The sequence below is a fragment of the Rhinatrema bivittatum genome, chromosome 1 (assembly GCF_901001135.1).
Source record: "Rhinatrema bivittatum chromosome 1, aRhiBiv1.1, whole genome shotgun sequence".
NCBI classification, from domain to species: domain Eukaryota; kingdom Metazoa; phylum Chordata; class Amphibia; order Gymnophiona; family Rhinatrematidae; genus Rhinatrema; species Rhinatrema bivittatum.
In genome coordinates, this window is record NC_042615.1 from 687150662 (window position 1) to 687176917 (window position 26256).

Consider the following 26256-nt stretch of genomic DNA (forward strand, 5'->3'; position numbering starts at 1 on the left):
ATAGGAGGCAGAGCCGGTCTGTACTCTCCATTGTAGGGATTGACATTGCTACCTATAAACAGTGATTTTGGCTGGCAGATTGGGGTGTTGGTGGCAGCAACTCTGGCTTGGGTCATTTTCAGTCAGGCAGTGAGCATGATGGTTATCTCTCCAACGCATCTACAGCCACCACCTCATGGTGCAACATCACCAAAAAGATTGCAGACATTACCTGCCCTTCCATCACAAAAGTAGTACAACCTTCGCCAGACAACAGGAAACCCTGGTTCACCCCAGAACTGAAGCTGCTTAAACAAGAGCTAAGAAATAAAGAACACACTTGGAGGAGAAACCCATCCCCCACAACATTAGCTATTTATAAAACCTCCCTCAATGCTTATAGGATCACCATACTGAGAACAAAGAGAGATTTTTTCTCAAAAAAAATACATCATTTCATATTTGATTCAAAAGCACTTTTCTCCTACGTTTCAGCTCTCACTAAACCATCACCTCCTACCATTCCTGATGATCAAGCACTCAACAAAGCATCAGAACTAGCAGAATACTTTAAGGATAAAATTGACAAACTGACTATCTCTTTCTCATCATCTTTTTCATATCCCCCATTCCCTCACATTACCTCACCTCAACTAAATACAACGCTGGAAACTTTCGAGACCACTTCAGCACGAGATAGAAAACATACTTAAAAAAATGAAACCGTCATCTCATCCCTTAGACACAATTCCTACTAACCTTCTCATCGCAATAAGAAACTCCATATCAAAACCAATTGCAGACATCATTAACTGCTCTCTCTCCCAGGGTCTAGTTCCTGACCAACTTAAATTAGCCATTCTCAAACCTCTACTTAAAAAACCTAACCTTCCAACCACAGATCCAGCTAACTTCCGCCCAATAGCTAATCTGCCATTGATCGCCAAACTTATGGAAAAGATAGTCAATAAACAACTATCTGAATATTTGGAAGAAAACAACATTCTTGTATCTTCCCAGTATGGCTTTCGGAAATCGTTAAGCACTGAATCTCTCCTTATCTCTCTTACCGATTCTATTCTATCTAATATGGACAAAAAACAACCACATCTTTTGATACTACTAGATCTCTCTGCAGCCTTTGACACTGTCAATCATTCATCTCTATTAAAATGTCTGGCAGATATAGGCATTAAAGGAACAGTCTTCAGCTGGTTCAAATCCTTCTTAGCAAATAGACAATTCAAAGTAAAGATTAACAACAAAGAATCACAACCGATCCCTTCCAACCGGGGGGTCCCTCAGGGTTCCTCCCTTTCCCCTACCCTCTTCAACATTTACCTCTTACCTCTATGTCATCTACTTACTAAACTAAACCTAACTCACTATCTCTACACGGATGACATCCAGATACTCATCCCAATCTCAGAATCCTTACAAAAAACCTTGACTCACTGGAACAATTGTTTGCAACAGATCAATCATCTTCTCTCCAGCCTTTGCCTCATTCTTAACAATAACAAAACTGAGATCCTAATCATCAATCAAGACATCAACATCAAACTTCTAAACCCAGCTGACCTACTCAACTCATCCACTCCCATATTAAATCACTCACCACATGTTCGAGATCTAGACAATCAGCTCAATTTTAAAAAATTCATAAGCACAACCACCAAAGACTGTTTTTATAAGTTACAAGTCTTAAAAAAATTGAAGCCTCTTCTTTATTTCAATGATTTTCGGATGGTCCTACAAGCCATTATTCTATCAAAAGTCGACTATTGCAATTCGCTTCTCTTTGGCCTTCCATATTCATCCATCAAACCCCTCCAAATGCTACAGAACTCTGCAGCCAGAATCCTTACCAATACAAATAAAAGAGATCACATCACCCCCATTCTCAAGCTCCTCCACTGGCTGCCTATAAAGCAAAGGATCCTATATAAAGTACTCACCGTAATTCATAAATCCATTCACAATATCTCTCCTCTTCAATTATGTAACCAACTACGCCCTCACTCCTCCTCTAGACCCATCAGAGGAGCATATAAAGGCACACTCTATGTACCTTCAACAAAATCCTCGCATTATAAACGTGCCATATCTACAGCAGGCCCCATTCAATGGAATGCGCTCCCACCAGACATTCGGCTTGAGCTCTGCCACTCTTCATTCAAAAAAAAACTTAAAACCTGGCTCTTTAGCCAAGCTTTTCCAGGACCATGATCATCATTTTTTCCCCTCCAACCAGCAAGAGCATATCTTCTTCACAAACCCCCATTTTCCATACCACTACCTACTTCGGTATCTAATCTCTTGCTGCAGGACACTTGAGACTTTCTCACTTATACGTTATAATTTTTATGCTCAATAAGACCTGTCAACTTAATTGTTTAAGTCTTTTTCTTTCCTTTATCTTTTGGTCATCAATGTTACAACGTTATTGTTAAATTTTGAACTTATGTACTCTGTTCCAAGTTTCATAACCTTGTTCTATGTAATGCCTTTTGGCAATTTTCATGTTCTGTTTCAATGTAAACCGATGTGATCTTTATTTCATATAGGAACACCGGTATATAAAAATCTAAAAATAAATAAAAAAATGGTTATGTTTCTCCCTTTCTCTGGTGTGGTCAGTACCTTTCAGTGTTCTTAAGGATCCCTTGACTGTCTGGATAGGTACAGCTGAGAGGCACGCTGCGCTCTTATTATTTATTTATTTATTTGATTTATAGTCGTCTTCTTGGCACTTCAAAGCCAAGGCCATTATAAAGAGCAGGCTTGAGAGAAAGGACAAGTAAAGGGAGTTTTACTGGTCCAGGCGACACATGCAGACATTAGCTGGTGTGCGGCATAGTTAGATCCTGGAGAAGTGGTGTTTTTCCAAGGACGAGTAGGATGGCAGTCCTCACACATGGGTGACATCATCTGATGGAGCCCGGCATAGAAACTTTTGACCAAGCATCCCTGAGAATGCTCAGGCACGCGTTATACCACATGGCCATGAGGGGGCCCTCCAGGCTTTCTGTTTTTTGTGGAGCCTGGTGTTTAGGCAGTTAGCACAACATGAGGATTGGAGGTCAAATGGGGTGCTTTCAGGATGAAGAACCAGAGATATCTTGAAGACCTCGATATGAACTGGGCAAACTGGTGGACTACTTGGAAAAGATTTTTTTTTTCCCTTGCACAAGCATGTTTTAAAATCCGCCTGCATAATGTACGTAAAAGCCTCTAAAGCCCTAGCCGAAATATGCCCTGGAAAGGTACTTTAAATGATATGTGTGTATTTGCGAGCACAATTTAAAATTGCAGCGACTCTCCACTCGTGTGCAGATGCGCGCATTTTTGGGCGCACGCATGTTTAAAATTACCCTGTGAGTGGTAAAGGCAGGGCAGATACAGTTTCTTTCATTATATGGTCATTTGCATAAAATTTCTCTGTTCCCAGGTAGACCCCATTCAGCAGTGATTAACAATTATTTTTATTTTCCAGACAGCCCGAGTAACTATTTGCTTTGCTCTCCATTGTAGCCTTAAATTGAGTAAATCTACTCCTATATTACTAAAATTAAAAATGCAAAAAAAAAAAAAAAGAAAGCAATTTAGCAAGCCAAGTTCATGGGCAGCTCATAAATATCTTCAGGCAAATAGAATAAGTCAGCACATTTATTTTCAGTCCTAAACTGATTTACTGTTTTCATATGTTCGACCAAATCTGCCATTTTTTGCTTTTTTTACTGATAGATATCCTGGCTCTGCTGCTGACTGATGTCTTGCTATTTTTACAAGAAAAAGACCAAAGATACACCTTTGCTGCTGTTGTGAGTACATGATCGAGAACAGAGCAACATTTTAATTTCATAAGTTGTCATTTTAACGTATGTATTTTCCAAAGCAACTATAGATATGGCAGGAACATGTTTTTTTTTTAATACAATTAATTTCATTCATTCTGAACTCTGGTGACCAAATCCAATATGTATTTATTATACTTTTCTCACAAGTTCAGCTGGTTAAAGGAGTGTCATTTCTTTTTGTTTTTATTCTTGCATTTAATTTCCTTTTGCTTCAATACTCAGGCTTAAAACCGATCCTTCCTGTAAATACTGTTCAGTTTCTCCCTTTACTGAAGCTTGAGTCCCTCGCCATCTATGACTTTGTAAGAGACTGCATGTACTAAATCATTGCCCTCTGTTTGAAGCATTTGCTCTGTAGTGCAATATTTTATTTTGTCTATCATCTTTGCATCAAAAAATATCAAGACTGAACAAAATGTATACTTGTGGACACCCAGTTAGCTTCACATTCAAGAATCCACATGATGGGTAATTTGAATAGCTGTTCTGTGATTTCAGGCAGTTTGAATTGAACTTACCATAACTTTTATTGGAAGGAGCAATGTAAGCCCCCAGTTTCACCCTCTTCTCTAGTGCAGGATAGCATACAGTGAGCCGTGTTGCAACACCTTGCTGAATTCTTTGTTTTCAGTTTCATATTGAAACTGGTGAATAGTACAAACTGGTCAGTGAAAACATAAAACAATGATACTGGGCCATGTGGCTGTGGTCCAGTGGTCAAGTCGGTGCCATTTCAGAAAATGGCGCCAACTGGGGCTAGGGGGGTACCTGAGGCCCCTCTGCTGGATACTAATCTTATTTTGGAGGTAATGGGGTGCAGGAGGGTGGGCTTGGTCACAATTTGAAACCCAATGAGGTTTTCATAATCTTGGGGGGTCTGAGAGAGGAGAGGATTAGAGGTGTACCCTATGCACCAATGTTTATTATTTTTATCATTTTTGGGGTCAAATCTGCTGGAACTATATTTTATTAAAAGGGAGTATGAGGGGATATACATTTCTTATAAATTGGAGTGGGTGTTAGGGGGACCATCATCACACGAACAGTTGATTTCTATTTTTTACTTTGGATGACAGGACCACCACTCGAGGTGACCCTGGGGCAGCTTTGACCCCTGCACACCTTTTTACTATTTTAACCATATTTTTCTTTTATTATTTCCTGCCCCTTTCAATCTAACACAGGAGTATTGGGATCCACGATAGGGTTTCCATGCTCCTGCATTAGATGGTTTTGTCAGGAGATGTAATTAAATTAACATGACTGAAAACTTTCTAAGTTGGCTGTGTTAATTTAGTTACATAGAATTACTTATGCATTAGCTGCCTTGCATGGATATGTTATATTCATGCATGCAAATCCAATGCAAAGCTGCTCATTGGCATAGGGGTAGGAACCTTGGCAAAAATAGGCAGATATGTAAATCACACAATATATGCTGTTTAACATGCATTTCAGCCCTACTGCTGCTTGATGCATCACCCTTTTAGATTTCAAATAAAAATTGATAAACAGTAATGAAGAATAATAAATTTTTGACCTTACCCTTCTAGTAAAGTCTTTTAATTTATGGAAACCAATTCCTTAATAATTGATCTCCTTCTCCTTTCAATTACAGAGATTGAAGAAAGTGTAATCCTTCTTCCAACTCCCAAATGTATCTCAATCTGCTCCCCACTATAGAATAGATAAAATGTAGTCCCAATTTCTTATCAGAATACGGCTAGTCTCAATTCTCATACTTCAACTGCAGACTTCTTAATATCTTAGATCTCCTTCTGAAATCATCAGTGGGCACCCTCCATTCTCCTCTCAAGTGTAGCACATTTGAGTCAGTGAAAACCCCCCCCCCAACAATCCTTGCAGAATAACATTAACTCCTTTCCTTTGTAATGGATAGGAATCCATTCCTCTGTGATAAAACCTCCACTCCTCAGGCTCTTCCTAGGTTAAAGACACCTCTTTGTCCCAATAGATTGGAAATACATGACTGATCTGTTCTCTGGAGGCCAGATAAACAGCAGCAGAATCTTCCCTCCCCCTTAGTCTAACCTTACACAGGGACTAACCATATCCTCTATTGAGGGGTACCAAGGCTCTTACAGAGAAGGTTTCCAAAAAGGGATCAAAAAGAGTAAATTCAACAAAATTGATTAGACTAGCTAGTTAACCAAAGAGGGCAACTCAGGAGAATCCTGTTTAATAAGTTACAAAAATAATTTACAGGAGGCAGGATATTTTACATGCGAAAGTGTGCGAGCCCAACTTATTCACATATCCCCTAATTAAAGTGCACGCTGTGCTTTTAAAATTCACTTTTTAAGTTTTAGACATTGAATTCCTAGCAGCCAATGTAGTTTAATGAGCATAGGTGTAACATGATCATATTGCTTTCCACATGTAATTAAACAAGCCTCACTGTTTTGGAGCAGTTGGATTGCCCTGATTCTATATTTAGGGAGACCTATCAGTTGCACATTTTCATAATCAATGATAGAATGAATGCTTGAACAAGCATTCTAAAATCATTGGCTGGCCATCAAACTGAAAACCCAATTTACGAACAGTTCAAGCGGTATATACATATGCTCAATCAAAAGACCATTCCGGTTATCTGGTACTGGTGAATAAGATATCCATGTAGTTTCTGTCTTCCGAATGTTAAGTACTAATTGATGCTTAGATATCCAGGCTTTAATGTAATGCATGTATAAATCAATTTGAACCTCCGTTGTATTCACATCCGAATTAACTGGAAAAAACAGCTGAATATCAGCGTAGATCTTGAAAAATGGGACACATTGTTCCAAAATTGATGTGATGGGATACAAATAAATATTAAACAATGTGGCCAACAAAATTAGATCCATGTGGGACATCTTGCCAACATGACTCTTCATCAGCCATTTTAGCCTGTATCTTTCTTCCTGTTAAAACTTAAACCGTTGAAAAACCCGACCACCTATACCAATCTTTTCTAGTCTTTGCAATAGGATTGAATAAGAAACAATGTAAAAAACTGATGCCAATTCCAAAAATTTGACAATTACAGAATGGTTAATATCCAGTTCCCATAGGACATATTCAGACACAGAGACTTATAACGTCTCTCTGCTGTGTCCACTGAGGAATCCACATTGATGCTTGTTTAGTATTTGTTTTCAGTAAGAAGAGTTAATTGTTTTAGGATAAGTTTTTCTATAACCTTTGCCATAGTCAGAAGGTTAGATATTGATCTACAATGGGAACAAATCCCATTAGGCTCTAGTCTAGACCATGATTCTATACTGGACGAGCTATTGCTTTTTTAAAGGCTGCTGGTAAAATACCTTCCTGCAATGAAAAATTAACTGTCTCGGTCAGAATCTTTAACAAAGGGAAATTTTCTATTAAGAAAATACTAATTGGACAGGAGTCTAAAAGGCAATAAAATCTACGTAATGACTGAAGTACCTGCTTCACTTCTACTGAGGATAGTATTGAAATGAGTTCCATTTCCACATTTACATAATTTTTAACTCTCACATGGGGGTCCATCATTCTGATTATTATTTATAATAGAATCAATAATGTACTTATTGGCATTATTCTCTATTAAAGAAACTGTAGTGGTTGAGTCATTCAGTGTCTATTAAACAGTTGATCTTGGCGTTACAGTAGTCTGCAAATAACTGGGTTTTAGGATAAAACATCTGGGAGAAGATGGAGCAGAAGTGGAAAATTGAACAATATGAAACAGTTCATAAGAACTGTTAATTGAACCGATTAATTGGTTCTGATCATCTTTTTTAACTTGATAAAATAATTTTCTATATTCTTTTTGAACCAAATGAAAATGATCAGCATTCTATCTTCTTTACACCATTTTCTCTCTGCTTGACGAATAACTTGTTTCTTAACAATTAACTGTTCATCAAACCAAGGAACTGACTAATTTGATGTATTTGCTTTTTCAAAGGTTGTGAGAATTACTTCAGTTATTGTAGATAGTAATGGTAATGACGTATTAAATAAGTCAACAAGAGAGTCAACTGAATCCTTAACAGAGTATCAGATCGAGCAAACCATTGATCATGGAATACTGAGCAGAGCCTAAAGGTTTTCTGCAGTATTTCCACAGATCTGGCCTTTGTGATTAATCGCTTTACAGTCGACAGGGATAGTAAGAAAGAAATTAGGTGATGGTCAGACTATAACATCTCTTCAATGCTCAAATGAGCAATGAAATTTATTTCACCAATTGGTCCAAAATGTGATCTGCTTTATAAGTGGGAATATTAATCACAGCTTTTAGCTGAAACACGTGCAGCCACTGCAAAAACTCAGGATAAAGAGCCTTTGGGGTACAATCAATATGTATATTGAATTCTCCTAGTGTCAAAATGCTGGTAGACTTTAAAATTAAGGATATTAGATAATTTCCTAGGTCAGAATTATAAAGATCTGGCGGTTGATAAAGTAAGACCAAATACAGGGATGGTAACTTTCAAATTGCAATGCAGGTGCACATTTGTGTGCGTGTGTCAAACCGCACCCAGGTACTCGGCTATTTTGTAACAAGCACGCGCGTATATGCACTTATATTATAAAATAGTCTTGCAGCGCATACATGCGCACCACATTTTAAGTGGGCTCACACATGAGCACGCAAATCTGCCATGTAAGTTGGGGGATTTTAAAAGGGCTGCACACCAATGCTATTATCAGTTTACCAGTTCAGCCAGTTAACATGTAGGTCCTCCAGACCTCTCTGGTTTGATAGCCTTTGCTCCCCCCAGTTACCCCAGACATTTTAAACTCCTACAAAATGACTTGATCTTTTTTTTTTTTTTTTTTTTTAAACTTACACGCCGTCCATTGCAGAAGGAAAGTTACATGGCACGGGACTTTGGTGCGCGCTGGACCGTGTAAGCATGCACGCGCAAATCTCCTGGTCAGGCCCCCGCATGCTCATGTCTCACCCCTTTTTGAAAAGTTTTGAGATGTGCATGCTGCGGGAGATGCAGGTATATCTGGTCGGCTTTTAAAATCTGCTTGGCGAACGCAAGCCCAATTTATTTGCACGTCCCATAATTAAGGTGTGCGCCGGGCTTTTGAAATTCACCTTTAATCTTTAATTGAAAGACTACATTCTCACAGGCCTCTAATTTTTCAGATAATTAGCAGGTGTAAAATTATGGGAATAAGTTGCCAAATGTATGCGCTCAGGTGTCTTATGAAATAGCAACTTACACGCGTAATTGTTGGCCCTGCCTTGGAATGCACCTTTTTCCCACATGTGCATGAGCACACGGAACCAAAAGTATGTGCATACTTTCGATGTTTATAAAATAGTGATTACGCAAACACAAGCTACTTGCATGCGCATATGCTAATTTTACATGCGTAAGTGCTTTGAAAATTCACCCCAAGTGTATGCCCCTCTGTTATTTGAATCAAATATTGTAAACCATGATCTAGATGCTCCAAACTGCAATGTTGTTTTGTGTGGGGGGAGGGGGGGGTCCCACTATCATGGGGGGGGGTTGTCGCTGTCCCCAAAATCCATAAAAGCCCTGATTGGTCTGTAGTTGGAACCCTTTGACCCCCCTCCCTCCAGTCCCTCCAAGTCAAGCAAGGCAGCTCATTGTAATAGGAATCTGGGCAGGGCTGTGCAGAATATCATATATTTTACGTGCTATCGCCACATCATGTGATAAACAGCATATATCGTGCAATATATGATATTTAATGCATGTTAGAGCCCTGCCATGGTTTGATGCATCTCCCTATATTTTTGATACACATTTGCTGACATTTATCTTATAATCCAAAACATGTTAAACTTAAAAAAAAAAAAAAATCAAAGTAATCTTGTGGTTTTTGTTTTTTTTTTGTTTTGTTTGTAAAGTCACTTTGCATACAGTCTCATTTTACTTTACGAAGTACTCATGATGTTCGATAATTATAATTAGGACATATTTTATCTGAGTTGGGTATGATAGAATTATAGCAATTTGTGCAGTTCTGTGTTCTTTGTTTTATTGGGGCAAGAAAGAGAAATATGACAGTAAAAAAACTGCTATTTAAATCATTTTTTGAAGATAAAAATAGATATTTTTACATTTGATGGTGGGAACTTAAAACAATTCTTATTTTGTTCTATGCAGGATCAGAAGCCTCCAGTTATATCCCTTCAGAAGCTAATAGTAAGGGAAGTGGCCAATGAGGAGAGAGGAATGTTCTTGATCAGTGCTTCATCTGCTGGACCGGAAATGTATGAAATTCATACCAGCTCCAAAGAAGAACGAAACAACTGGATGAGGCAGATTCAAGAGGCAGTGCAAAGGTAATCTGTCCCCCCGCACGTACAACAAGAATACATTTGGATTTGTGCTGCTTTAAAGCAGCTCTGGGACCCAACTCCAACCCCTTTCTGTCAACAAGTAATGACCCCCAGGGTAGGATTCAGATTTTACCTTCTAGACAAAAAAAAGGGGAAGGGAGGGACTGTTGCCAGGGACAAAGCCATTTTACTGTTCAGCTCTGTTCATTGCAGCCTAGGCCTACATAATTACAGAGAACAATTTTCAAAGGCATTTACCCGGCTAAAATTACTTGACTGAAAATTGTCGCCCTCAAATGCAGCTAAACGTATGCACAGGTTTCATAGTGCACATACTTTCAGCCCATTTAAAGAGGCATTCCTGCGGCATGTTTCAGTTGGGGAGAAAAGCAATGCATGCACATGTATTTATTTATCCACCTATAATTTATTTATTTATCTATCTATCTATTTATTTATTTAAAAGTTTTTATATACCGCAAACAACAAGACATTTACATGTCCGTCTAGGCAGTTTACAAATATACATACATAAGGTTAAAACAAACTAACACAATATAGGTTTAAACAAAGTAAAAGTCTATCAGTTATAATATAATTATTGAAGTTATGTTATATTGTACGCATCATTAAATATGTTTTTAGCATTTTCTTAAATTCTTTACGGTTTGATATAAGTCGGAGGCTTTCAGGAAGAGAGTTCCATAAGATTGGACCGGCTACTGAAAAAGTTCTTTTACGGATTAAAGCTAAGCTGACTGTTTTGACTGTTGGTATTTCTAGTAGACATTTATTAATGGATCGTAGTTGTCTTGAGGGTTTATATATACATAACATGGAACAGAGCCATACTGAATCAGCATTGTAAAGTAAGTTGTGGATGGTAGACAGAATTTTGTATCTGATACGGTGAGTTATAATTTTTCTCCCCCCAAAAAATAGTAATTGATTTTCAAATGTACACTTGCTGTTTTTTCCTCCCCCCCCCCCCCGTTGCCTACACCAATAGCAGGTGCAAAGCACGTGAGCACTTTTATTGTGCATATTTTACATTTGCAAACTTTCAAAGAGAAACTGTTTCTCTTTGAAAATTTGTGTAAAGTGCGTGTGTTAAAACAATGACATCTGTTTGAAAACTGCCCCAAAAAATAATTTATAAGCTGTTCCCTCGCAGTTCTCGTGAGCCTCTGTGAGTGGCCCTTCTGCAGAATATGCTCATTTAGTCTGATTGGTCCATATTTGTTACGATATAAGTGACATCACACAAACTGAATGAACCAATCAGACCCCTTTCCATATGAGGCAATTGATAATGCTATTTTGAACATGGTGCTCTCCAGGGCTTAGGGGAATACCCGCAAAGCAGTTTAAAGAATTTCGGAATGAATGAATTGGCAAGAAAATTTGCGGCTGATGTTGATTAATACACTGATTGCATAATTTTGTTTTGCCAGGAGAAGATGGGTGGGGTTAAATAAAATAAACTTTGACACTGAATTGTTTTTCAGCTTCAATCAATCTTTACTTTTTCTGTCATACTTTACACGTAACACTTTATCTTTCTTGATAAATTTTTTTATCATTATAGCTGTCCGGAAGAGGAAGAAGGGAAAATGTATGAATCTGATGAGGATAAACGGATAACTGAGGCCAGAGTAGCTAAAATTAAAAAAATTGAAGGTAGGTCTCTCAGATATATGGAAATGATGAAAAGGGATTTTGTATTTAACCATATGGGGCTCGATATTCAGCGTATCTGGCTAAGTTTCAAGGGATATTCAACGGCATGCTTTGCAGTTCTACGGATATAGTCATGGAATATATGGATGCATCATCACCATCATTGTTTTATTTGTCATAGATGTTTCCACCAAGAGAGTTCAAAACGAATTACAAACAGGCTGAAGGCCTATACAATGGATCAATCACAAGACAGGTGTCATCATAGTTTAGACAGTCAGGACAGAGTCAAGTACAGTGGGTTGCACAAAATACAGGTAACACTATAGTTCATTAGTATTTAAATACAAGATCCCTCAGGAAGTATTCAGCAAGTCCGTAATGGTTTAAGTGACTAGGTGACTGCACTCAGGATTTAGCGAGTAGGACTGAAAGCTGCCTCAAAGAACCAGTTTTTAATAATTTTCTAACAGTCAGGAAGTCGGGGGCAAGTCTGATGTGGGGGGGTAGGGAGTTCTATAGGGCGGGGCAGAGCCTGCAAAAGTTCTCTTTCTGGTGTTCACAAGGCACATAGTTCTTGGTGAGGGGATCACAAGTCAGGCCTGAGACAGTGACCAAAGTTAGCGTGAAGATATTTAAAGGGTGGGGGAGCTGCTGAATGAAATAGGCTGGAGTTAGTTCTTTGAGCGATTTATTGGATCTTGAATTTAGTGCAGTATAGTGTTGGTAGCCAATGTAGATTATTCAAGATAGGGGTTATTCAGTCAAACTTGTGTACCCTCGCTAGCATGCGAGTAGCAGCATTTTGTATGAACTGTAAGCAGTGGTCTAAGATAGCAGGGGATTCCTGCATCAGAGAGTTGCAGTAGTCTAGAAGAGACATCACAGAGGCTTGAATAACAGTAATGAAAGCTGAGTTGTCAAGCAGTAGGCAGAGATGCCATTTTTGTTACAGCGTGGACCTGGGCTTTGGTGGCAAGTTGGAAATTTAATATGAAGCCTAGACTCTGGACTTGTGAGCTGAGGTGAGTGTAGTTCCCCAAAGAATCATTTTTGGGAGTGAATGACTTGGAAACCATTTGTACATAAGGAGTATACTTTTCAAACATCACACATAACTTGTGATGCAAGTAAACACATAAGTTACGCCCGTTTTCAAAGGAGACTTATGTGCATAAATTCACTTTGAAAATTGTTCCACCAATTTTACCCTCTACGTTACACCTGCTATTTGGTGCTCACAAAGTTTCCTGAATTTGTGCACCTATGATCAAATGTTACAAAGCATACGAATATGTCCAAACCCACAAGAACTCCTCCACTTTGTCTGAGTAAATTTCCATGTGAAAAGGACATACATGCATAAGTTTTCTTGCATATCAGGCAGGCAGTTTTGTAAACACAGTTTTACACACAGATGTTCCACTGAAAATTACCCCTTAAAAGAGCACAGAAACCTGTATAAAGTAAATGTCATGAAGCAGTAACAAAAAAGTGGAGATTGGTGTATATAAAAAAAAAGAGACCTTTAATGAATTCTGCCCGACTCTGGCCGAGTTTCGCTCTTTGTCAAGAGCTGCCTCAGGGGCTATGCATGTCAACAGGGTAGATAGTACGAGTTCTACTCCCGCTCTTGTCTATGGAGCCGTGTAATTATAGCGTTTATGCTCAAATTGTTCCTTCTTAGTATTGCAGCTGCCTGTGTGATCCAGTCAATGCATTATCCAGCTGGGAATATTGTGATCACAGAATCCTTTGAACGCATACCGCGGTTTCTTTCTAAGCAGTCAGATGGAATACAAATGCATTCAAACTCCGGAAATATAAATTAAAGATTGTGATCACAATATTCCAAGCTGGATAATGCATTGACCGGATCACACAGGCAGCTGCAATACTAAGAAGGAACACTTTGAGCATAAACACTATAATTACACGGCTCCATAGACAAGAGCGGGAGTAGAACTCGTACTATCTACCCTGTTGACATGCATAGCCCCCGAGGCAGCTCTTGACAAAGAGTGAAACTTGGCCAGAGTTGGGCAGAATTCAATAAAGGTCTCTTTTTTTTTTTTATATACACCGATCTCCACTTTTTTATTACTGCTACACAGCAATCTTGGATCGGCTTCCGATTTGTTTTTTGGGTCCATTAAATTAAATGTCATTACATTTCCTTTCTTAATTGCCCTTACTTTAAATTTCTTGGTAACATTAAAGAAACTATATATATATATATATATATATATATATATATATATATATAAAAAAATCTTGAAACATTGAAATGAATTCCTACTTAAAGGTTTTTGAGTAGAAAATCTAATCTGTTCATATAGTTAATTCTTTAGCTACACATCCTGATGGATTTGTTATTTATGAGTATTAGCTCAGTCTCTTTAAAAGGGAAGTCGAATTGAAAATTGTATATTTAGAGTGGATTAGGCATCATATAAACCCATTCAGTTCAGTAATACAGACATGGTGCATGAAAGACTTAGATATCATTGTCTCTTGACTATTGCTTGGAGAGGAAAACTCTTACTGTTTTGTTGAGATTGTGACTATAGAGAAGCGCTTGAAGGCTCCCCTGCAAAGACATGGTAAGCTATGCATTTCCAGGTAATTACTCTTTGCCTTGGTTTAATTCACAGGAATTTCTTGTTGCTATTAAAAAAAAATTACACATGAAAAACATAATAACATGGATGCACCTCTATGCAGAGCTTTATTTCCTATTGCCTCGGGTACTTAGGGAACCCGTACTGAGGGTGGGCTACGACCAGGCCCTTGTGCCTAGGACCAGTCCAAGTAAGGGAATGGCAAGAGAAAAGTGGAACAGGAGAAGGACCTGGGATGGGGGCATAGGAGTGTGTAGAAGTGGTTAGAGGAGCCGGAAAGGGTCGATCCCCTCTTCCCATGCTGTAGACTCCTGGCTCATTGGGAGTGGACAGAGGGTATCCCCCCATCTCTCTGCCACTCAGTAATCTTCTGCTCTAAGTTTGGGGGTGGGGGGGGGGGGGGGGGAGGGCCGCCTAGGACGTTTTTTTGCTTGGGAGCTTGGAATTTGAACTTATGCTACTGTTAGTGGAATTGATTTACCAATTGGATTATGTCTTTGCTGACCTGCTGAGTGGGGCTCTGGTTCACAGAATGTCTGCATAACCAGGATCAGCAGCTATGTAATTATTTGGAGGAGAAGTTGCTTATCCAAGCAAAGCTTGCAAGAATGAATTGCAGAAAGGATGTGCATCTAGAATCACATCTACTAATCAAACCAGATACAGGAGAAATTCCCCAAGTTGCACCACTGCTGACAGCTGCCCTTCGGGAAGGTAAGTTTACTTCTTCTATAGAAGAAGACAGTAAAGTAATGAGGTTTCTGTTTGAATTATAACTAGGGCTTGCAGGTGTTCCATCTTTATACCTAAATGCAAATTAACACAGACAGACTTGAAACTTCTATGTCAACTGTTTTTATTTTTTTTTTGACCAGAAAAACGAGAAGGGACTGTAATACAGATATCAGAGAGGCTGTAGTTAACCCACTACCTTTCATCTTAAGATGCTTACAAATTTCTGTGTTCTGCTGTACTGTTCCAGAGTTAGAGGCAAGAGGATGGGGATGTCTCCTCTCAAAAGTTGAATGTAGCACAGATATTTCTCTTCTTCAGAGCTGGCCTGGTTTAGGGTTCAAACTTTTGCAATTCTTGATCATGCTGCAAGTTCCTTGAGGAAATCCATTTACAAACTGAGTGGTAGATTTTCAAAGGGTTACGCGTGTAACTCCAAAAACCTGCTCCTGCGTGCACAAGCTCCAGGATGCACGTATGTCCCAGGGCTTTGAAAAAGGGGAGGGAAGGGGGCGTGGGTGTGGCACCAGTTCGGGGGCGGTCCAGGGGTGGGACCGAGGCCTCCGGCACAGCGGCTGTGCCGGGGGATGGCACGCCAGCAACTGGCCGGCGTGCGCAAGATACGCCTGCCAGAGGTAGGAGTAAATATTTGAAACAAGGTGGGGGGGGATTTAGGTAGGGCTGGGGGGTGGGTTAGATAGGGGAAGGGAGGGAAAGGTGGGGGGAGCAGAAGAAAAGTTCCCTCCGAGGCCGCCTTGTTCCCTCCAAGGCTGATTTCAGAGTGGCCTTGGAGGGAACAGGGAGAGCCATCGGGGCTCCCCTAGGGCTCAGCGCTCTCAAGGTGCACAAGGGTGCACCCTCTTGCACGCGCGTCGACCCTGGATTTTATAACATGCGCGCGGCAGCGCACACATGTTATAAAATCGGGTGTACATTTGTGCGCTCCAGGTAGCGTGCACAAATGTATCCCTCGCGCTTCTTTTAAAATCTACCCCTAAGGGATTAAATATTGGGTTTCTTTCAAGCCTAAACCTAACTAAAGAACCTCCAGAAATATGAATATAGAAACATTAGTTCTGATGTACATTTTAAAATTAACAAAAGAAATGAAGAATAATACAGGCGTTTCTTTATAAAAAAAATTGCAAAGTAACTCAAAGTGCAATTTTCAGACAGCTGTTGAGCAGATAAAATAACCAGTTAATTTTAACCAGTTATCTTAAGGAAACTTTTCATCTGAATTCACCAGCTAGATTTACTGCTGAAAATTTCTTAAATCTAGTTGGTAAAAATTTAACCAGTTAGATTTAATAGAGCTCTCTGCGGCTGGGGTACCCAATCGGACTTAGCTGGATAGTGCTGAAAATCAATGCAAACCGGGTAAGTTTAAAAAAACAAAAAAGCATTTTTAAACACCCACCACAAGCCGTGATCCTACTCCCTCCTGGCACTCCATTATCATTTAAAACCCTGCCAGATTTGCAACCCCCACCTTTCCAATCCCTCTCCATCTTCTCCCTGCTGCCCTCACCTGCACCCTTCAAATGCTCCAAACTCACCACAAGGGGCTTCCAGCTGACCTAGCAGGAACATTCTCCCTTCCCTCTAGTGTCGCTTAGGTAAGTTTTGAAGGAAGGATAATAGAGTGCTGGGAGGGAGGGCGCAGGGAGGGTGTGGCTCAGGGTATCTTTTTCCTATTACTGAGGTCCATATTCAGACACAGTCTGGATAAGAACATAAGAACATGCCATACTGGGTCAGACCAAGGGTCCATCAAGCCCAGCATCCTGTTTCCAACAGTGGCCAATCCAGGCCATAAGAACCTGGCAAGTACCCAAAAACTAAGTCTATTCCATGTTACCGTTGCTAGTAATAGCAGTGGCTTATTTCTAAGTCAACTTAATTAATAGCAGGTAATGGACTTCTCCTCCAAGAACTTATTCAATCCTTTTCTAAACACAGCTATACTAACTGCACTAACCACATCCTCTGGCAACAAATTCCAGAGTTTAATTGTGCGTTGAGTGAAAAAGAACTTTCTCCGATTAGTTTTAAATGTGCCACTTGCTAACTTCATGGTGTGCCCCCTAGTCTTTCTATTATCCGAAAGCGTAAATAACCGATTCACATCTACCCGTTCTAGACCTCTCATGATTTTAAACACCTCTATCGTATCCTCCCTCAGCTGTCTCTTCTCCAAGCTGAAAAGTCCTAACCTCTTTACTCTTTCCTCATAGGGGAGCTGTTCCATTCTCCTTATCATTTTGGTCGCCGTTCTCTGTACCTTCTCCATCGCAATTATATCTTTTTTGAGATGCGGCGACCAGAATTGTACACAGTATTCAAGGTACGGTCTCACCATGGAGCGATACAGAGGCATTATGACATTTTCTGTTTTATTCACCATTCCCTTTCTAATAATTCCCAACAATCTGTTTGGTTTTTTGACTGCCACAGCACACTGAGCCGACGATCTCAATGTGTTATCCACTATGACGCCTAGATCTCTTTCTTGGGTAGTAGCACCTAATATGGAACCTAATATTGTGTAACTATGGCATGGGTTATTTTTCCCTATATGCATCATCTTGCACTTATCCACATTAAATTTCACCTGCCATTTTGATGCCCAATTTTCCAGTCTCACAAGGTCTTCCTGCAATTTATCACAATCTGCTTGTGATTTAACTACTCTGAAGAATTTTGTATCATCTGCAAATCTGATTACCTCACTTGTCGTATTTCTTTCCAGATCATTTATAAATATATTGAAAAGTAAGGTTCCCAATACAGATCACTAAGGCACTCCACTGCCCACTCCCTTCCACTGAGAAAATTGTCCATTTAATCCTACTCTCTGTTTCCTGTCTTTTAGCCAGTTTGTAATCCACGAAAGGACATCGCCACCTGTCCCATGACTTTTTACTTTTCCTAGAAGCCTCTCATGAGAAACTTTGTCAAACGCCTTCTAAAAATCCAAGTACACTACATCTACCCGTTCACCTTTAGCCACATGTTTATTAACTCCTTCAAAAAAGTGAAGCAGATTTGTGAGGCAAGACTTGCCTTGGATAAAGCCATGCTGACTGTTACATTAAACCATGTCTTTCTATATATTCTGTGATTTTGATGTTTAGAACACTTTCCACTATTTTTCCTGGCACTGAAGTCAGGCTAACCGGTCTGTAGTTTCCCGGATCACCCCTGGAGCCCTTTTTAAATATTGGGGTTACATTAGCCATCCTCCAGTCTTCAGGTACAATAGATGATTTTAATGATAAGTTACAAATTTTTACTAATAGGTCTGAAATTTCATTTTTTAGTTCCTTCAGAACTCTGGGGTGTATACCATCCAGTCCAGGTGATTTACTACTCTTCAGTTTGTAAATCAGGTCTAACACATCTTCTAGGTTCACTGTGATTTGGTTCAGTCCATCTGAATCATTACCCATGAAAACCTTCTCCAGTACGGGTACCTCCCCAACATCCTCTTCAGTAAACACCGAAGCAAAGAAATCATTTAATCTTTCCGCAATGGCCCTTTTAATCCCTCAATCATCTAATGGTCCAACTGACTCCCCCACAGGATTTCTGCTTCCGATATATTTTAAAAAGTTTTTACTGTGAGTTTTTGTCTCTACGGCCAACTTCTTTTCAAATTCTATCTTAGCCTGTCTTATCAATGTCTTACGTTTATCTTGCCAACATTTATGCATTATCCTATTTTCTTCTGTTGGATCCTTCTTCCAATTTTTGAATGAAGATCTTTTGGCTAATATAGCTTCTTTCACCTTCCCTTTTAACCATGCCGGTAATCATTTTGCCTTCTTTCCACCTTTCTTAATATATGGAATACATCTGGACTGTGCTTCTAGGATGGTATTTTTTTTAACAATGACCATGCCTCTTGCACACTTTTTACTTTTGTAGCTGCTCCTTTCAGTTTTTTCCTAAATATTTTTCTCATTTTATCTAAGTTTCCTTTTTGAAAGTTTAGCACGAGAGCCGTGGATTTGCTTACTGTCCCCCTTCCAGTCATTAATTCAAATTTGATCATATTATGATCACTATTGCCAAGCGGCCCCACCACCGTTACCTCTCTCACCAAATCCTGTGCTCCACTGAGAATTAGATCTAAAATTGCTCCCTCTCTCGTCAGTTCCTGAACCAATTGCTCCATAAAGCTATCATTTATTCCATCCAGTAACTGTATCTCTCTAGCGTGTCCTGATGATACATTTACCCAGTCAATATTGGGGTAATTGAAGTCTTCCCATTATTACTGCACAACCAATTTGGTTAGCTTCCCTAATTTCTCTTAGCATTTCACTGTCATTTCACTGACGGTAGTATACTCCTATCACTATAGTTTTCCTCGACACACAAGGGATTTCTACCCATAAAGATTCAATTTTGCATTTAGTCTCATGCAGGATGTTTATCCTGTTGGACTCTATGCCATCCCGGACATAAAGTGCCACCCCGCCTCCCGGGTGCTCCTCTCTGTAATTGCGATATAATTTGTTCCCTGGTATAGCACTGTCCCATTGGTTATCCTCCTTCCACCATGTCTCTGAGATGCCAATTAAGTCTGTCATCATTCACTGCTATACATTCTAATTCTCCCATCTTACTTCTTAGACTTCTGGCATTAGCATACAAACATTTCAAAGTTTGTTTTTTCGTTTGTATTTTCATTCTGCTTTTTAATTGATAGGGATAAATTAGAATTTTTTAGCTCAGGTGAGTTTTTAGTTACAGGCACTTGGACTACTTTTCTTATTATTGGAACCTCGCTGTCAGGATGCCTTAATTCTAATGCACCATTAGTATCCTTTGAAGATACCTCTCTCCGAACCATGCGCTGCTGAGCGACTGTCAGCTTTCCCCTTTGTTCTCGTTTAAAAGCTGCTCTATCTCCTTTTTGAAGGTTAGCGCCAGCAGTCTGGTTCCACCCTGGTTAAGGTGGAGCCCATCCCTTTGGAAGAGACTCCCTGGTTAGCTGGATAAACCTATTCAACTAACTTTGGAGGTATATTCAATTGTGCAGCTGTACTATTGCTTATAGCTGACTTTCTTAAATTTAGTTGGCTAATTATAGCTGGCTAACTTTGGATATTGGAGTTAGCTGGTTAACTTAGCCGGCTAACTCAGCTCCTCCCAGTTATACCCCCAGAACGCCCCTAACTTATCCAGCTAAATTCTAGTCACCTAACTTACTAGCTGGCTAGAATTTAGCCAGATATGTGCCCAAATATTAATTTAGCTGGCTAACGTCTGAGTTGTAAAACATACATGTGAATGAGAGCATACAAACTTATCAAAATTTACATAACCTTTACCTTAAAATGTATTCACATGGCATGACAACACTCACGTATACACATATACACTCATACACATTCATTCTTCAATATTAAAACAATGATACAATACTCATTCATGACAAGCCCTATTGTACAAGCTGGCAAGTATATTCAAATTTGTTTTTTCATCAATAACAACCTTGAACACCCTTACGGCTTTTAAGCCATTTACAACTCTTAATACAGGGAATAATTTGAACAAACAATTACCATACTACTAATTGTATTGTACACCTTATTGGCTATAATGTCATTTATAACCCCTAATAGAGAAAAAACATCTGTCAATGACTATTGTGTCTTCAGTATTTAAATAACAAACAATTTCTCCTCAACTCCTATATATGTTTTGTACTGCCGCCATCAGTGCTGAATTCTTTCCACATCTTCAACTGGCAACGATTCTCCCTATATGTTATTCACAAGTCAACTATTGATGTTGAAATCTTTTTTCACATCTCTTGACTAACAACGATTCTCCCTTCATATAATCATCAATCATCCTACAAGAGGCCCTTGTTTCTCCCTTATGGCTTCATCAGGGGACATACAGCATCTATAATGAAACCCAGCATATATTATCTCAATCGAACCACTGACCTCATATGTTAAAATCATAATTCAATCCATAAAACACTACTCAAACCACACTCTCGCTAAATACATTTTCACAAAAAATTGTAATTACTGAATCAGCTGCAACTATAACTGACGATTTGGAGGCCAACCAATGTTTTAATTCTCAATTCAACTTCTCGGGTTATAAATCAGATCTTCACCACCTATAAAGCACAAAAATCACAACTTGTTTTGAAAAATTATCACATTCTAATCCTCAAATCATGTATATATTCTCTTGCTCAGCCTAGAACATATTCTTTATATATTGATCAAACCCCTCTACTGCACGACCTCCCTCGTTTTTACAAAACCAAAAGCTCCTTTAATAATTTTTATGAACTACAACCACAATCAAAAACTTACCCAAAGGAATTTTTAAACGGGTTCCTGCTTGCTCTCAGTTTTCAAGTGCAGAATCATTCCTTTCACCTTCAGAAAGCAACGGAATTCTTTTCCTAAATCGATTCCTTTTTAAACAAAATGTGCTCACCATTACGCCCGGGCGGCCTGAACCCCACCCAAGGATGTAAATTACGTCGTCCTATGAAATGACGCTCATTACGTCACCCTCTATTTCTTCAGTAAACATGGAGCAGATCGCATCTCAAAGTGTTTTCAAAAAATCAAGGAACTGCTATGCCTAATACTTACAATATTGCCTCCTCACAAAGAACTCATAGATGTGCCTAGTTACCTACATTGATTAATTTTACCCTGCATATCAATATCAGCTTAAAATACATGCATACATGTGTTCATCACTATAAAGGGGCCACAGATTCAAGGTTCTGTATTATTACCACCTCTCCAAAAAGTGTTCCATACCTTGTATAGCAAAAGAAACTATTTAAAGCTGAAACTGGCCACCACATCACTTATCCAAACAATGTAACTATATGAACACAGTCCATTCAATTACACTGTTTAAACCTTTTGGGGCTAAAGTTTGCCTCTCAAAAATGCTTCTCTGCTCCCATTGTTTCAATAACCGTGAGGTGTCTCCATCTGCACAATGACACTGTTTAATAATAAAATACTTTGTCATCAATGACATGACCTGACTGATTCCAATGGGATACGAAAGGAACATTCTCCTTATTAGTTCTAACATAACTTTTGTGTTCCGAAATCCGCTGTCTGATGGATCTATTAGTTTGGCCTAATAGGACACGGACACACTATTGCATATACCACTCTCTGGCTAGCACAAGTAAACCGGCCCGGAAGAATGTAGGGACATTTCAACGTAGGATGTATGTACTGGCGAATCACTAATACATGTGGACACACTGCCCACAACTCCACTGACCTTTCTCTGACTCCTCAATTTGATTATCCCTAAGTTTCACTAACCTATTCTTAAGATTTTTTCCTTTCTTAGTGGCAACAATAGGGCCCTCTTGGAAACATGGCAAAGATTTCAGCACTGCCCAATGGTGTACTATACTCTGTTTAATTTGTGTCATCTTGGTAGAATATGGCAATGTACAAATGATCCTGGATACAGGTTCCTTATGTTCTACTCTCAACAAATTCTCACAGTTAGCGTAAAGGCCCCGTTTATAGGCCCTCCTCACCATTTTAGAATTGTGACCCCTATTCATAAACCTTTGACACATCTCTGTTGTGCTCAGGGGTGGATCCCTGTCCTGTGGCAGTACAGGAACTGTCCACAGGGGACAGTGCATGGAGGGAGACAGAGGCAGTGTAGAGCTTCACCACTGGAAGCCCAAGGTCCTCCTGGAAGGAGCCTGTAGGGACCCGGGCCACTTGGACTTAGGTGGGCCTCGCAGGGTCTCCTGGGAGATAAAGAGTCTGGTGTGCCAACAGACACTGGGGGAGCGCTATAGGGTTTGAGGCTGGAAACAGGTTGGAGGAAAGCGAACCAGAGCAGAGATGGCGAGGACAAGGCTAGGGACAGAGCCAGAATCAAGCGAGGTCAGGCAAGCAAGGTCAAAGTCCAGGAATCAGTCCAAGGAGTGGTCAATGAAGCAAGGGTCAAGATCCAGAGGTCAGGCAAGGTCGAAGAGCAGGCTGAGGTCTTTGGCAGGTGGCAGGCAGGCAGGTCAGGAACAAGCTGAGGTCTTTGGAGGTGGCAGGCAGGCAGGTCAGGAACAAGCTGAGGTCTTTGGCAGGCAGGTCAGGAACAAGCTGAGGTCTATGGCAGGCAGGCAGGTAGGTCAGGAACAAGCTGAGGTCTTTACCAGTAAGTTAGTCCAGGGCAAGACCAGGGAGATGAGCAAGGAAGCAGGTACAAGCAGGAACAGAACTGGAACAGAAGGATCCTGGAACGAGACTAGGAACAAGCAAGCAGGAACACAAGCAAGGGCAATCTTAGGAACAAACCGACCCAATTGCCAAGGCAAGGAAATGAGGCCAGGGACTTCCTTTTAACATGAGTTCAATCAGGGTGCGCCGTGGAACTAGGCCCTGTCCTGGAACCTACATCAGGGCGGCTGGTCTGCGTGCGCGTAGGGGCGTGGCGTGAGGCCTGGCTTGCGACCAAAGGCCCAGTGACCGCCACCGCGGGATGCCAGGGCCTAGCTGGACTTGCAAGGGCCACGAGGGAGACAGGACTGGGACCCGCCGTGTGACCCTGAAGGTGAGCGGTCCCTTGCGCGGGACGACCGCGGGTGGGGCGCTTAGCAATCTCTTGTGGACGATTTGTACATATCCAATGAGGAACAAAGTCTGTGATATCTCAGGAATTGGCCATATGGAATGTTTTCCATCAATTTTCTGGGATGAAAATTTTGAGCATGTAACAGTGTGTTTCTATCAGTCTGTTTTCCATAAACAGGTTTTGGATATGCAGGTACAGCGAGGAATACAGGGCATTGAAACATTGATTTTGGGAAAACTCCTTCTTTTAATAAAGCAATTTTTCTTCCTCAACGAGGAGGGAGTGCTCCGTATCCTCAACAAGTTTCCTTTAATGTTGTTGATAATTTGTCAGAATTTCTTGAAAGTTCTGGGATTGAGGTGGTTGAGCGCTCCACTCTGTTGGTTTCCTTTGTTTATTAGCCAGATGTTAATGAGGTAATGAGAAGATTTTTTAGGCATCTTTCTTCTCATTTTCTTGGTCAAGTGATTAGTATATTCCCTGATTTTGCTCGCTCTACTCAGAAATGGTGAAAAAGCTTTATTGCTTTATGTTCTCAAGTTATTTCTATGTGCTATTCCTTTGTTTTACGTTATCCTCGTAAGTGTAATGTTAAGGATAGAAAAGATGCCATTGTTTTTTTAATTCCTAATGATCTAAGGACCTTTTTAGAATCCAGAAATTAAAGAAATAATTAAAAGCATGATTGAACATGTGACATTAATAAAATTAACAAACTTCCCCCTAGATTCATCAAAAAAAGTTAATGCATTGATAACAAAAAGGGGTGTGTTTATGGAAATTTGTAAGTTATCACTTCATATAGGGATGGTGTGGTAAATTTAGCATGCCCTGTGATAATCCCTGTGCTAAGGAGTGAGAGAGAGAGAGAGAGACCATCAAACTAGGGTGGGAGGACATAGTAAAAATTTCATCTTTTTGAGACTTTCCTCACTCCAGATGACGTCAAATCTTCACCAAGGTGTACTGTGCTGTTCGTACGTCTCACTCTACATGTGAAACTGGCCCCTAAACCCTAAACCACCACTAACACCTCACTCATAGAGATATAAATAGGTGCATGGTGCGATATTGCCCCTATTTTAACTAAATCCCCCCCCCCCCCCCCAAAACAAAATTTGCATTCGTGCTATGCGATACCATACTTTTCGCAGAGAAAGTGTGTTTCCTGGTAATTTCTAGTCTGGCAGTTTTGATTGTAGTGATCTCAAGGAGGTTTTTGTCAATTGATCTTAAATGACGATGGGGCTGATAGAGGCATAGTGAAGTACATAACCAGATGGAGGATGGATTATGGATTAAGTTGAAGATTATTAATAGAATTTTGTATTGAATGTGTTGTTTAATAAGGTAACCAGTGGAGATCCAGAAGGACGGGGCAGATATGTTCTTTCATTTTGGTGTCTGTGAGGAGGTGAACTATAGAGTTTTGTATGAGTTGTAATGGGCGAATTGTTGAGTCTGGGTGACCAGACTATAGAGAGTTACAATAATCTTGACCAGATAGGATGAGTACCTGAAGTACAGTTCTAAAGTCTGCTGGGAAAAGAAAAGGTTTTAGTCTTTTTTTTTTTTTTTTTTAGAAGATTCAGTGTATAAAATGAGGTTTTTATAAGTTTGATATATTTTCTGTCATGGATAGTTTGAAGTCACCAATAATACCTAAGTTTTGAGCATAAGTTACTGTTGGTATAGTGTGATTATCAAATGTTAGAATCGAAGGTGGGCTGCATAAAGAGTTGGGGATGGTTGATAGATGGATTAATTCGTTTTTTGTTGGATTTAATTTCAATCTATTGTGGGACAGCCAGATTTTTATACTTGCTAAATAGAATGTAATTAGTGAAAAGGTGTGAATCCAAGAAGAGGTATATGGAATAAGTAGCTGTATATCATCCACATATATCTTAAAATCTATGCCCAGTCCAGTTAGAATATGACATAGTGGTAAAGGGTAGATATTAAATAAAATTGCTGATGAGGAGCCTTGGGGACTCCAATAGTGGTGGTGTACTAGTCGAAATGATAAGAGTCTAAAATAATTTGTTGTTGACTGTCAGACATGAAAGATTTGAACCATTGGAGGACAGTGTCTTGGAGCCCTATAAATTGAAGACTTGCAAGAAGTAATTCATGGTTTAAAGTGTCTAAAGCTGTGGTAAGATCAAGAAGGATAATGATATAAACAATGTTGGGGTCAAAGCCATGGATGATTGTGTTAAAAGCCGAGAGAAGCAGAGTTTCTGTGCTATGCCCTTTCCTGAAACCATGTTGGTTTGGATGTAGGATATTATTATCTGTGATATATTCAGTTAATTGATGGAGAACAATAAATTCAATTACTTTGGCCAAAATTGGTAAAGAGGCAATGGGATGAAGATTCAGAGGGTCATAAATGTCAGATGTTGTTTTTTTGGGTATGGCTGTTATAGAGGTTTGTTTGAGGATG

The 26256-nt window shown here is 39.7% G+C and overlaps 1 protein-coding gene across 6 annotated transcripts in view; it reads left to right on the top strand.

Moving 5' to 3' along the window:
- The window catches only part of ARHGEF28 (Rho guanine nucleotide exchange factor 28), a 585749-nt gene that overhangs the window by 492012 nt on the left and 67481 nt on the right, over window positions 1-26256 (top strand). For all 6 annotated transcript variants that reach the window (XM_029574889.1, XM_029574896.1, XM_029574905.1 and 3 more), the window contains 4 exons: window positions 3727-3803; window positions 9989-10167; window positions 11753-11844; window positions 14997-15179. In XM_029574889.1, coding sequence (XP_029430749.1) covers window positions 3727-3803; window positions 9989-10167; window positions 11753-11844; window positions 14997-15179 — 531 coding nt within the window. The remainder of the gene's footprint in view (window positions 1-3726; window positions 3804-9988; window positions 10168-11752; window positions 11845-14996; window positions 15180-26256) is intronic.